Below are 13,272 nucleotides of genomic sequence, written 5' to 3' on the forward strand. Positions count from 1 at the left end.
GCAAATGTTTATCCTGCGGCTTGGTAAATATCTGCCTAAAAAATTTCTTTTCAAGAAGTTTGTCAACTGATTTCATTCATCTTAAAAAAAAAAAAAAAGAACAAAATAGGTATGAACTCATTGTCCTCACTCAGGAAACAACAGCACCGTTACACGTTACAAAGTCTTACAACGCGCCGTAGAAAGAGTTGCATTGTTCTTCGTTAAACCTCATCATGTACGCCGTAACCTGGAACGCCAACGCAGAGGCCAGGCGAGCCAGCATTCCCGGGTCGTGACGCTCCTACCACCATCACGTAGCCACAGCAAGACCGAACGTGGGAACAAATGAAACTGGGGTGGAACCAAAGCACAGATCAAGCAGAGGTCGTCTACCGTCTAGAGATAACAAAGGAACCACTGGCAAACACTTTTTATCCGGATAGGATCAAACAGCTGGGTTGAAAGGCTCCCACAAACCTTGTCTAATACAGCAGTAAGCCGCAGGCTGGGTCTTGTAGCAGCGACTGCAGATGCGACGTCGATGGTCAGCGATAATCCAGACGCGCCCTCTCCCCCAGGCAAATAAACCCTTCGGGACTACGTACAGGAACTTACGAAACGCTGTCGTAAAGACAACTTACGGCCTTTGTAGGGAAAGTGAAAGAAATCCTTTTTCTGCTGTTTGCTCCTGATTTTTAAGCCACTTGGGATCTTTTCAAGCCACAGTGGCCAAAACTGTTAATTTGTCGGAAGACAGAGTCACCAGCCTTGTTTCCTCAGTCGGGTCCGTACAGACACACACTCACAGCGACCAGGTACGACTGCACTGCCAACAGGACACTAAATAAGGATGCTCCACACGACAGACCACGGGCTCCCGACGCACACCTACACTCGGGGCGCTCCTGTCCCCCCGGCTTCCCTCGCCTCTCCCCGTGCCAGCGTCCAAGCATCAGTGGGATATTGCTTGTCGAAGCCGTGGCGAGCCGGCAGCGGTGCCGAGCGCGTTAGCTCTTGCAGCCGGCGCCGTTCACGGGAACCTTGGACACGGCGGGGCAGTCGCTCCGGAAAGCATCGAGGCCCTCAGTGGTGGTGGCTTCGGGGCCGGTGGTCCCCATCCCCTGGGGCAGGCAGGCGCCGCGGGGACCCCCCTGGCTGCGCCCGCTGCGGGAGCAGTCGTGGTGCCCGTGGTTGCCCAAGCGGCTGGAAGCCACCACGGCTTTCATGGCAGCCTGTTGCAAAGGCACAGCGGCACGAGCAGTTATTAGCGTGTGTTTCTCCCCTTCGATGCCGTTCCCGAGGCGCTTGAGCCCCCGGAGCGTGCGGAAGGGGAGATGGTGCCCGCTCCTTCGGCCCCACCGAGCTGGGAAGCCCAGCCCTTCACCTCGGGCAAGGCTTCTCCCGGCAGCAGCTGCCTCCTCGGGCAGCCCAGCTGCAGCTCCCCGGGGACGCAGCTGCGCAAGGAGCCGCTCCATCGTCCTTCACCCCCCTCCCTGAGCCAGCCCCCCGAGCTGCCACGTGTCGCTGAACATTAATCTGCTCGGGGCAGGGGATCCTTAAAACCCAGCGACAGCGGCTCTTGGTGGCCCTAGCTGTTTGCACGAGAACACGAGCCACCCCGGGGGTCAACGGGGCTTTTTCACCTTACCTTCAGTTTCCGCCTGGCGTTAAATTCCTGCAGTTTCTTCTGCGTGCTGTCCATGTGAGCAAATTTAGCAGCTTTCCCGGTGACCCAGGGATGCTCCAGAGCCTGGTAGACCGTCAGTCTCTTCTGGGGGTCCAGGACGATCAATTTTCTGACCTGTAACCAATTTCAGACACACGAAAAGGCTTCATTTGTTAAACGCCCCTAGTTGTGTTATCTTTACAAGCATTGATCTGAAGGCTTCATACTCGGCAGCCCCAAGCCCCGGCGCTGGCTTGCTCACCAGGTCCTTGGCGTTGAGGGAAACCTCATCCCACCACGGGGACACGAACTCGTAGTCGCAGGTGAGGATGCGGCTGTACATGTACTGGTCCCCTCGCGGATCAAAGAAAGGCTCGAAGCCGCAGAGCCTGCGGGCGCGGGAGAGAGGAGCTACTCTCACACAGTTTGCCGGCTGCTCGCGGTGGGCTGAGGTGGAGCAAACTGTCTCGCCGCCACGGTTTCACTGCCCGCGGGGCCCCGGCAGCGTTACTCACAGGATGTAGGTGATGACGCCCACGGACCACATATCCACTTCAGGGCCGTACGGGCATCCATGGAGGATTTCGGGGGCTGGAAGCAGAGTTTGGGGTTCAAATGTGTGGGGATCCCGGCAGCGTGGCCACAGTGGGAACCTCACGGCGGAGGAGACAACTCCTGGGTACCGGCAGCGTCTCCCGAGCCCAACACAGCCATCTGCCATCCCTGCACCGAGCTGTGCGCGGCCTCAGGCAGGGAGCAGCCTCCCCGGGTCTCCCCCCCAACCCCAGCTCTTCCCTCCCGCTCACCGCAGTACCCCGGCGTCCCGCAGACAGTTTTCATGGTGTCCTGTTCATCCACGATCTTGGAGAGCCCAAAGTCACCTTGGAGGGACACAGAGGGGAGCGGCGCTGCCGTCAGGGAGAGGTGCCATCAACCCCCCTCGTGCCACAACCCCCCCCGGGGGGGCCCCAGCAAACCCACCAATTTTAAGGGGAGCGTCGGGGGACAGGTCTGCGTAGAGCAGGTTCTCCGGCTTCAGGTCACGGTGGACGACTCCATTTTCGTGCAAATACTACAGAGAGCGAGAGCAGGGATGCGGGAGGGAAGGGAAGGGGCAGGGGAAGCCCCTTCTGCCTCGGACAGAATTCGGGAGGAGGCAGCAGTGATCCGGGACCCGGCACAAACACGGGACCAACTCGCCCGACTATTTCTTTGGAAACACCCAACACCTGCAGTGCGGGGGCTCGGGAAGGACATTTCCCATAATGAATTTCCATTTTTAAACCCTCCCGTTGCCATAGAAACCCCATCTCCAGCCGACCTGTGATGCAGAGCAGCGCTGACCTTCCTCCCTCCTCTCCTTCATCCCCCCCAAACGCGGATCGGAAGAGGCAGCTCCGCCAGCAACGCCTTCGGAGAGCCAAGGGCGAGCGGGCAAACACTTCTCCCCAGTGATATTTGGGATGGTGCGGCTCTGGGTGCCTCTCCCCAGGGCTATCTGGGACGGTGCAGCCCCCGCAGCGACACCCCTGAACCACAAACGGGACCCCTTCGCTGGGCCGTCCCCAGGGGCTGTGGAGGGGACGCTACCAAAACGGGGGGCACGTTACCAAAACGGCTTCCAGGATCTGCTTGACGACATGGGCCGCGTCCCGCTCGCTGTAGAAACCCCTCTCCACGATCCTGCGGGCACACGGGGTCAGCGCGGCAGCACCCTGCCCCACACGGACCCCCCGCACCCCCCATCCCCTGCGTACATCAGCCCCCTCCGTCCTCATCCTCCCCCCACCATCGGGGGGAGATTCGTCCCCCCTCGTTAGGAGCCGGGATGGGGATCGCGGGGCCGGGCGTACCTGTCGAAGAGCTCTCCTCCCGTCACCAGCTCCAGCACGAGCGCGATCTCGGAGGGCGTCTCGAAGATCTCCTTCAGCTTGATCTGCAAGGGACGACAGGAGGGGTGCGGATGCGGAGCCTGGCTGCGCCAGGAGGAGCACGCGACCACCGGGCTGCTGGGCTGTGAGGGTTTTACCGGGGCAGCCGGCACATTTCCCTCCTTGCCTTTTTATTTGTTTGAACGGGATTTTTTTTTTTTAACTGTTTGGAACAGCCCTGCTCACTTAATCGTGCATTAAAGATGATGCTGGGAATGGGAAGAGGCAGGCATGCGGTGCCTTTATCGTCTTTATGTCTCCAAGCTCGTTAGCTGGAAGAGGAGCTCACCAAAAGCTTTTTAACATCGCAGCTTTGTCGGCCGCGCTGGCACCTCCGGCTCCTCCGTCCAGCCCTGCGGCATGGGAGCGATCCCGGCAAAGCCCTGCCCTCGTCCCTCCCGGGACGGATCCTGCACGTCCGCACTTGCAGGGATGCAGGAGAGACGCACGGAGCCCCGAGGGGCCAAAGCCACCTCTGGGACCGGGGCCCTGGGACCCTGCGGGCGCTTTCGGAAATGTCCCTTGGACCATTTTGCAGCAGAAGAGGCACTAAAGAAAGAGTGTTTTTCTCCTGATTTTTGTTTTTTAGCTCCCACGCGAGGTGAGCTTGTCTGCACGAGACCTTTGTGCCACTGCAGCAAATCTGGAATTAACAGGTCTCTCTTAAAACGACGTCAAAATGCAATTTTTTTATTTTTTTAATGGAAAACAGAGAATTTCATGCTTCTTAAGACTTTTGTGACACTGTGAATTTCATGGAGCTTTAATCATTACCTTCATAGGCTGGGTGACAAGCCGTGATACCCCGCAGGGTGAGAGACACTATGTGGCGGCTTATTGCATTATAATAATACACAGAAGCACTATAATTTTCCTATTAACTTCAAAAGTTTACAATCCTATTATCATCCACTGTTGAGGTTGGTGCTGAACGATAGCGAGCGCATAGATGGCACCAGCGTAAATAATGAAACGGAGCATCTCTTCTTCGAAAATCACTTGAACTTGGGAGTGAGCAGAACCCTACGGAAAACTCGGTGATTTAAATATTAAAACCGGCCGGCTGGTTCCTCCTCCACATCTCTGCGGTGTCGCTGCCTGGAGAGTAAAGGAGGAGGGAGGGCAGAAATTGAATTTTCTGTTGCATTTCTGATAACACATCAGAGAGGAGCCTCTCCCCATCCATGGCCAATATCAGCCGAGCGTCCTCCCGGGCTGCTCCGAGTAGGCGATCCCCATCCCGGCTGTTGTCTCGGCATCTGCCCAAACATCCCAGGACAGGGAGGCGTCTCCGTGGAAAAGGCTGAAGCGTCCGATTGCTCCAAAACACTGAAACACCCCAATGCCCAAGGCTGGCCCACACCGAGCTGGCCCAGGGGCTTAGGGACGCCCCGGCTCCAGCCCTTTTGCCCCCATCATCCTCAGTTTTGGACCTCCTTTGGCTTCATCTCTTGCAGCAAGGTTTGGGAGGAGAGCAGGCGGGCAGGACATCCCCGCTCGGGCTCCTCCAGGGAGCACAGCCTTATTGCTCCAAGGACGGTTGACGTGGGCTGGGCTGGAAGCAGCCGTGCCCGGGGTTTTGAGCTGTCCTGCAAAAAAAGGGCAGCTTGGGCAGCAGCAGCCAGCGGCGAGGCAACGTCCCAGCAATGTCCTGGTGATGTCCCGGCCACAAAATCGATTGGAGCGGGGTCTGTCGCACCCCCGCAGAGCCAGCCCCCAGCGCCGCCGCAGCAGCAGCTACCGGGTGGCTTCTTGTGTTATTTCTTTAACTCAGGTCGTCTCTGAGATGCCTTTGCAATTTGCCGGTGGAACTAAGCAGCTGGGAATAAGCCTTTTTGGCAGGTGGAGGGACGGGGGGCGTGGAGCCCCCCAGGCCCCCGCCATTGCAGAGGGGCCGACACGGCGGCCCCGGCTCTGCTGACACCGGTGGTGATTAGATCCGCTCCCGGGCGTTGCAAATCGTTCCAGCCGAGCTGCCGTTATCCCCCGAGCGCTGAGCAAGAGGAACAGCGGCTGGCCGCGCCGGGACACGGCGCCCAGCACTCGTGGCCCTGTCCTCCCGTTTTATCTCCCCTTGCAGGATTCATTACAGATGGGCAATTTTCTGTGGTATTCATTTGATCTCCTCGATGGAAATTGCTTACCAAATGGAAATCTCAGGCCAGAGGACGGGGGGAGGACGGGGGAAAGACGGGGGGGCCCTGGCCCTCGATATCGGAGCTGGGAAGCTCAAAGGCGGTGCAAGGACCAGGAGTTTCATGCAGCAGCGAGCGGGGAGTCACCATGCCACGGCGAGGACCGGGCACCGTGAGCCCATCTGCAAGGCAGGGAGGGGACACGGGGTGCAGGCAGGATTTCCCGTGGGGTCATACTCACGATATTTGGGTGCGAGAGCCGCAGCAGGACCCCAATCTCCGTCCTCACGATCTTTTTGTCAATCTGGAAAGCAGAGCCCACACGGAAGTGGCGTTACCTCTGCTGCCGGGTCTGGGTCCGGCCCTCCGCCATACCGAGACCCCTCTCATGCACCCAGTAACCCCCCCCCAGCCTGCCGCACCCCCAGCCCAAACCCTGGCGCTTTTCTCCATCCAGGACCCCCAGACCACAGGAGTGATGCCCGGCTGACAGCCCCGTGCCCATCCCAGTGCCCCACTGGTGCCAAGGTGGGCAGAGCAGAGACCCCACACACACCCTGCAGCCCCCCGCCCACCGACACTCACCGTCTTCTTCAGTATCTTGGCGGCGTACGGGGTGCCCGTGCCCTTCTCCTCGCAGCTGTACACCACCGAGGTGGCTCCCCTGCGGGAGGACGGAGGTGCGTGAGGTGGCGTGGACGCAGCCAGGACGGAGAGGGGTCCCGCTCACCCCATGCCCCCCACCGCGACCTTGGCCAGCACCGGACCCTGGGAGCTCAGCGTCATCTTCCCCCTGCGCATCCCCCTCCCCGCATCATTTCCAGCTTTCCTGGGTAAAGCCATTTTAATTAAAACAGAGCCCTACAAGGGGTTTAAATCCTTAAGCGGCTTTCACGACAGGACGGAGCCTCCCTCTCCTCGCTTGCGGCCTCAAGGACAACCTCAGTGGGGACCTCAGGGACGTTGCGAGGGTCCCCACCCCGGCCACGTCCCCGCGGTGCTGGCAAGGCCACGGCACACGGGGCGACCCCGCACCGCCACAAAACCTCCCCGCCAGGTTAAACCGCTCCAAGTTACAAGAGGGATCGTTCCCGTTAAACCCCCAGCAGTGCCCCTCAGCTGCCAGGGATTTTTAGATCTAGTTAACGATGTTTTCTAACCACTGGACAGTGAAATCAACCCATTGCTTCAGGCCGTTACGGGGCTCATTTGCAATTTCATCTTCACTGCCTTCTCCTTGGAGCAGATTAATTCTCACCCCCAAGTAATCGACCACGTTTTATTGCTCTTTGGCTTCGCTGTCTTCTGGGACCGAGTTCAGGCTCTGCCTCGAGGCGCGCGGCATCCCCACCCGCCCGTGCCCTCGGCCCAGGCCAGCGCCGTCCCCAAAAGGCCAGCGCCGTGCGCCCCGGGGCCATTTTTTGCACCAAAAATCTCCCTTGAGACCAAGACCAACCCACAGCGTGGCTGCAAGCGACCTTTTGCTGCAGCACCACACGCTGAATGCCCCAGCGCCGCCGGCGCTCCCCGGGGTGCTCTCGTGAAAGATTTGCTTTAAAAACGAGAGCGGATTTTGCAACTCATCCGGCTGAACTTGGGAATCGCGTTCCCATGGCAACGGCAGAGCCGGGTACCGCGGAGCCTGGGGATGCTGCGGGGCGAGCAAAACCCGGCAATTCTAGACGTTGGCCATTTTCAAAACATTTTCTTCCTTTTGCTCAACGTTTTCTGTGGGATTTTATTTTGCAAATAAAAAGCAATTTGGAAACAAATTGCTCAAGCTTGGAGGGGAGAGGTGGCCGCCACCCTCCTCTTCCCCAGCTCAGGAAAATGGGCAGAAGGCTTCAATTTGAACCCAAAATGGCATCACTGCTGCTGCGACCGCAACAAATAACGTGGTTCCAGCAGGAGAAAAAGCCACGAGCGTCTCCCCTGGCTCCAGCAGCCCTCCCGCAGCTGTGGTTCAGCTCACGGCAGGCACCGTTCCCAAACGTGCCGGGTGGTTTGCAGTAAACCAGCAGCTCTCTGCCCTGCCGCCGCCTTTCCGTGCGCGGCAGACGCCTGGTTCTTATCCCGATTTCCCAGCCGGTGTGGGCGCTGGGGCAGGACCGGCAGCCCCCACTCCTCCTCCTTCCACCCCCTCGCCACGGCTGAATCCCAGCCCTCCCGCTGTCCAGCAAGATTTTTCCGCACGGACAATTTGCAGCCCGATTCCTGCTGCTAACAGGATCATTTAGAAGCCCTCGGCTCGGCGTTTAGGAGGTGCTGGGGTTGCTCCTCGGATGCGGCGCAGCCTGCTGTGCCCGTGGCGCGGCACCGGCTGCCCCTTGCACGTTCCCAATTACGGCAGCGGCTGGATTCGTGCCGGCATTCGCTACACCCCGGCCCCTCACTCTGCCTGCCCCAGCAGCCGCCTCTTGCCGCTGCTTAAGCCCTCAAATAAATATCCGCAATCAACCTTGACTGCGACAGGAGATAATTGCATTTGCTTTACAGATGAACTGGAAAATGTCGAACAATGGGATTTGCCAAGAGAGCCTGGACCGGCGGCGGGGGCACACGCACCCGGCCAAGTGCCAGGGCCGGCGTGTGGGGAGTATGGTGCGAACCCGCAGCCGAGCCGGCACCCCGGCTGGATGCTGCCGCCCACGGCCACGCTGTGATGGGTGGGAGCAGCCCCCAGGCTGCTCTGAGTCACCCCCGGGGCACATCAGGTTGGGTCCTCCCCGCCGGCACGGCAGCACGGCCAGTGGGACGGCCGCCCCGTGCTCGCTCCATCCGTCCCCTGCTCCCTGTGGCTCATAAAGCCAGGGCAGGATCCCACCTCGCAGTCTGGCACGGTGGCTCCGGCGGCTCCGGCGTACCGCGGCAGAGAGGCACTAAGCAAAAGCCATGCGTGGCGAGCGGGCTCCCACCGCCCCGGATCACACCGTGGGCCCAACGCGCCAGGCGTGCAGCCACAAGGGGACGGCTCCAAGACCGAGACTGGTTCGATTTAAACCTGGATGCTGAAACTGGATGGATGGTTGAAAGGGGGTCTGGGGGCTCAGAGCCTGTCCCTCTGTCCTGCCTCCCTCTGTGCAGGGCTGCGTGCTGCTGAGCCCCAGGCTGACACTGGCCACACCTTGCTAGAAGGTGCCTTTATAAATACCTTCTTAGGTATTTATAAAATACCTAAAAAGCAGGTATTTAAGAAGCCTTAAATACCTGCTTTTACCAAAGCTGCTGTTTTTCAGGCTCAAAGCCTCCTCTGCTGATGGAAACCCTGCGGATGGCTGGGGCTGGCCCAGCCTGAACCACCACCACCGACAACATCTGCCTCAGAGCCAGGGCTTGGCGGGCGGCACTGCCTCCTCTCTGCCGGCACAGCCCGGAGCCCCCCTCAAGCGGGACCGTCAGACTTGCCACACGCAGGTTCCCAGCGCCGCCTTGCACCCTCCTGCGCTGGAGGCACGGGGACACCGGCTGCCCCTTGTCACCTGCCCTGTGGTTGGGACCGCTCCCAGCATGGGAGCTCCTCGGTGCCAGCGCTGCCGCTCTCCTCCGCAGGACGTGGGAGCTGGGCCTGGGCATCTCCAGGATGCGTCGTGGCTCCCGGGCCACCAGCAGCCTCCAGGGCCCGTGGGCCCTGAGTTCTCCCCGGTCGCCGCATCCTGAGGGTCCCACGAGGGCTGGGAAAGGGTTGAAATGCCACGGAGGACGGCAGCGCCAGAGCGGTGTGTGCCAGCGGTGAGGGCAAACCCGCCGGGAAAGCGGACATGGGCGCTGCCTTCGGGCGCGTTTAGAACGCGCGTCTCCTGGCAGCCCTGGGAAATGGCACACAGCACCCGCGGGACCTGGGAAGCCAGCCCTGGTGTTCCCTGCCCGTGAGGATTTACAGTAGGACCTCTAATAAATATGTCATGAGAGCCTCCTCCAAGCAGCTGGTGTCTGCCAAGGTGGCTCTTGTCGGTGCCACCGCGTGCCCCACAGCTGTGGGGACACAGCCCGTACCCTCGGTGGGGCTTTCTGACCCAGGTGGGACAAATCCAGATGTGGGAGTAAATCCCCCCTAGGGCTGTGTCCCTTTGCTGGGGCTCACGCTACCCCTCCTTTGCAGGGGGCAGCTGCGGGAGGGACCCGCCGCGGCCCCACGCCGTGCCAGGCTCATCGCCCACCTCCCCAAAGCCTTGGGCTGCTCAGAGGCGAGATGGGTCTCACCACGAGCCCGCTCCCCCCCACGGGGGTGAGAAACGTACGGCTCCATGCGCACGGGGAACCCGGGCCCCATCCTGAAAACCCTCAGCGAGCGCTCCCAAAACCACTGCTGTGGCATCACGACAGATCCCAAGCCCCAGCTTACATGTGAGGACAGGGTCTCCCTCCGTTCCCTCCCCTTATCCATCCCTCCATCCCTCTTGATCCATCCATCCCTCTGTCCCCCTTCATCCCTCCGTCCTCCTTCATCCTTCCATCCCCCTTCATCCCTCCGTCCCCCTTCATCCTTCCATCCCCCTTCATCCTCCCATCCCCCTTCATCCTTCCATCCCTCCGTCCCCCTTCATCCTCCCATCCCCTTCATCCCTCTGTCCCTCCGTCCCCCTTCATCCTCCCATCCCTCCGTCCTCCTTCATCCTTCCATCCCCCTTCATCCCTCCATCCCTCCGTCCCCCTTCATCCTCCCATCCCTCCATCCTCCTTCATCCTTCCATCCCCCTTCATCCCTCCATCCCTCCGTCCCCCTTCATCCTCCCATCCCCCTCCATCCCTCCGTCCCCCTTCGTCCCTCCAACCCCCTTCATCCCTCTGTCCCTTCCTCTCCCCACCAGGCCAGTCCTGCCCCTATCAGGACACACTCCTCTGCAAGGTGGGCTCCTGTCCCTGCCAGCCCCTGCCGACCCCCCCGGCAGCCGGTACCGTCCCAGCTCGGGGCCCACGACGTAGAAATCTTCCAGGGCTGTCTCGCGGTGGGACCCATCGATCCAGTACTCGCTGCCGGTCTTGGAGGAGGGCATGGTGGGCCGGGGGCGGCGAGCTCCCGCCAGCTGCTCGGAAGAAGAGACTCAGACATCGCCGTGGCCCCCCCGCCTGGCTGCCCCCACGCGTGCGAGCGCCCAGATGGCCCGGCAAAAAGCACTGCTCGGGATTATCGAGCGCAATGAAGTCGCAGCCACAAATCTCCTTCCCACCAGGCACGTACGCTGCCTTTTTGGAGATAATACCCCCCCCCCGCTTATGTCGTGTACCCCCCCAGCTTTTCACACCAGGCCCCCACACTCCCCCCGTTCCCCACGCCATCTCCATCCTTCTGGGGCTGCCTCGGCTTTTCAGAGCCCGGCAGGCCGGACCCTGCACCCAGAGCCCAGGCTGTGCCCCACGGACTGGCACGCTGGGGTATTTGCACCCCGATTCCTGCAGTCACCCCCAGAAACCACCCCGACATCGAGCACGGCCACCGGCCCGGGGAGCACGCCTCCCGCCACGGGTCCCCGCAGCCCCTTTGCATCCCCATTAATACTCGGCTCAGATTTGGGGACCCGACACGTACCGTTAGCTGCGGCGTCGCTGCACGGCGGAGCCGTGTCCCCCTCGACTCTGCCTCATCCCCGGCGCGGGGCCGCTGTGCGGCGGAGGGTGGGCACTGGGTGCGGGGGCCCTTCAGCCCCCGCACGCCTCGGTGCCGGCGCTGTGCCCAGCTGCAGCCCCCCGGGCCCGTGCTGCCAACCGGCGGGCAGGGCCCCCGCGCCGCTCCCCACGCCGGGGTGCTAAGGCTCAGCTCCTCGGCGGTGCTTTGCAGGGTGCTGGGGCACGGGGGTGGAGGGACGCAGGGACGCAGGGATGGGGGGCCGCACGGAGGGAGGGAGGGAGGGATGCAGGGACGCACGGACGGAGGGACGCCGGGACGGAAGGATGCAGGGACGGAGGGACGCACGGACGGAGGGACGCCGGGACGGAGGACGGCGGGGATGCGGGGACGGGGCTGCGGTGCACGGGGACCCTCCCAGGCAGCATCACCGCCCGGCGCCGCGCTGCCGGCTGGCTCGGCCGTGCCCCCCCCCGGCCCGGCGCCGCCACTGCACCGCGCCCCGCCAGCCCCCCCGGGGCTCCGGGCTGCGCTCGGCGGGCGGGGGGGGGGGGCGCGGGGCGGCCCCGGGCCCCCGCCCCAGCCCGCAGCCGCTCCCCGTCACCCCGAGCCCAGCGCCAGGAGCCGGCCCCGCTCCCCGGGGAGCGCCCAGCAGCGCCCGGCCACCGCCTCGGGTGCCGAGGGCCGGATCCTGCCCCGCGTCCCGGGGAGCAGCCTCAGCCCCTGCACCCACCCCGGGGGCCGGACCCTGCCCCGCCCCGGGGAGCACCCCGAGCCCGGCATTCCCCCCCCTTTCCCCCGGTTCCGGGGGCCGGATCCTGCCCCGGGGAGGACGCGGGCGCTGCCCGGCGCGGCCGCACGGTGACGCCGTCGCCCGCCGGATGGGAACGGGGGGGGGGGGTGAAATAGGGGCGGGAGGGGGTGGGAGGGGTGAGACGGGGAGGGGGCAGGGCGGGGCTGAGATTGGGATTGGGGCGGGATCGGGCTGAGGGAATGGGGTGGGAAAGGGTTGGGAAGGGGGGACTGGGGGTAGGGTTTGGGTGGGGGATGGGGTGAGATACGGCCAGGGATGGGGTGGGATTGGGGTGGGATGGGGGCTGGGACTGGGATTGGGGATAGGGTGGGCTGGGGCCAGGAACGGGATGGGAATGGAGATAGGACTGGGGGGGGATTGGGATGGGATGGGAATGGGGATAGGGCTGGGGCGGGACCGGGGATGGGGTTGGGGTGGGATGGGAATGGGGCTAGGATTGGGGATGGGGTTGGGATGGGGCCAGGGGTGGGATGGGAATGGGGATGGGGTTGGGATGGGATGGGAATGGGGCTAGGACTGGGGTGGGATGGGAATGGGGTTGGGGTGGGATGGGAATGGGGTTGAGGTGGGGCCAGGGCTGGGATGGGGATGGGGCTGGGGCTGGGTGCAGCTGACCCCGTGGCTGGGGCCGTCCACGCTGTCGGGGAGCCCCGTGGGGTTTTGTGTTTCCCGCAGCAAAGGGACCCGAGCAGGAGGTTCCTCCTGTACGTACGAGGGGAGGAAACGAATCCCGGCCGAGCCCACGGCCGCGGGTCGCACCACGCCGGCAGTGTCAGCTCTGATACCCAGCATGCAGGAGGCGTGCGGGGGGGTTCCGCAACACGCTCCGTTCCCCTCCTTGTCAGCAGCGGCCGCGAACCGGGGCTGCCCTCGCCCAGGGCCCGCCTGGGCGAGAGGGGCTCCTTTCCAAACCCTCCTCCACAGAGCTGCGAGCCAGGAGCAGATTTTTATGTTTTGCTATTAAAAACTGGAAACAGGGAGAGCATCCCGCGGGGCAGTGACCTTCCACGTGGGACCAACGGGTGCCGATGCCGGCGGGGCCCTGGGGATCGGCGCCACTGCAGCTCGGATGGGAGACCTGCATGAAAGGACCCGCCACGAAGGTCTCGCCAGCATGAAACGTTCTCCTTGTAATGGGCTTCCCAAGTATTTATTAGAATATTTTATCATATCTGAGGGAG

The 13,272-nt window shown here is 62.4% G+C and overlaps 1 protein-coding gene across 1 annotated transcript; it reads right to left on the reverse strand.

Moving 5' to 3' along the window:
* Positions 1-821: 821 nt before the first annotated feature.
* On the reverse strand, positions 822-11,781 carry LOC140643583 (calcium/calmodulin-dependent protein kinase type IV-like). Its single transcript, XM_072845572.1, has 12 exons — positions 11,242-11,781; positions 10,611-10,738; positions 6,300-6,378; positions 5,956-6,018; positions 3,502-3,584; positions 3,259-3,331; positions 2,630-2,720; positions 2,455-2,529; positions 2,164-2,239; positions 1,911-2,037; positions 1,631-1,783; positions 822-1,214 (listed from the first exon to the last, which is right to left on the reverse strand). Exons 2-12 carry the CDS (start codon positions 10,706-10,708, stop codon positions 990-992), a joined length of 1,143 nt encoding a protein of 380 aa, XP_072701673.1. The 5' UTR covers positions 10,709-10,738; positions 11,242-11,781; the 3' UTR covers positions 822-989.
* Positions 11,782-13,272: the final 1,491 nt, after the last annotated feature.

Source organism: Ciconia boyciana, chromosome 24 (genome assembly GCF_034638445.1).
Source record: "Ciconia boyciana chromosome 24, ASM3463844v1, whole genome shotgun sequence".
Lineage (NCBI taxonomy): Eukaryota > Metazoa > Chordata > Aves > Ciconiiformes > Ciconiidae > Ciconia > Ciconia boyciana.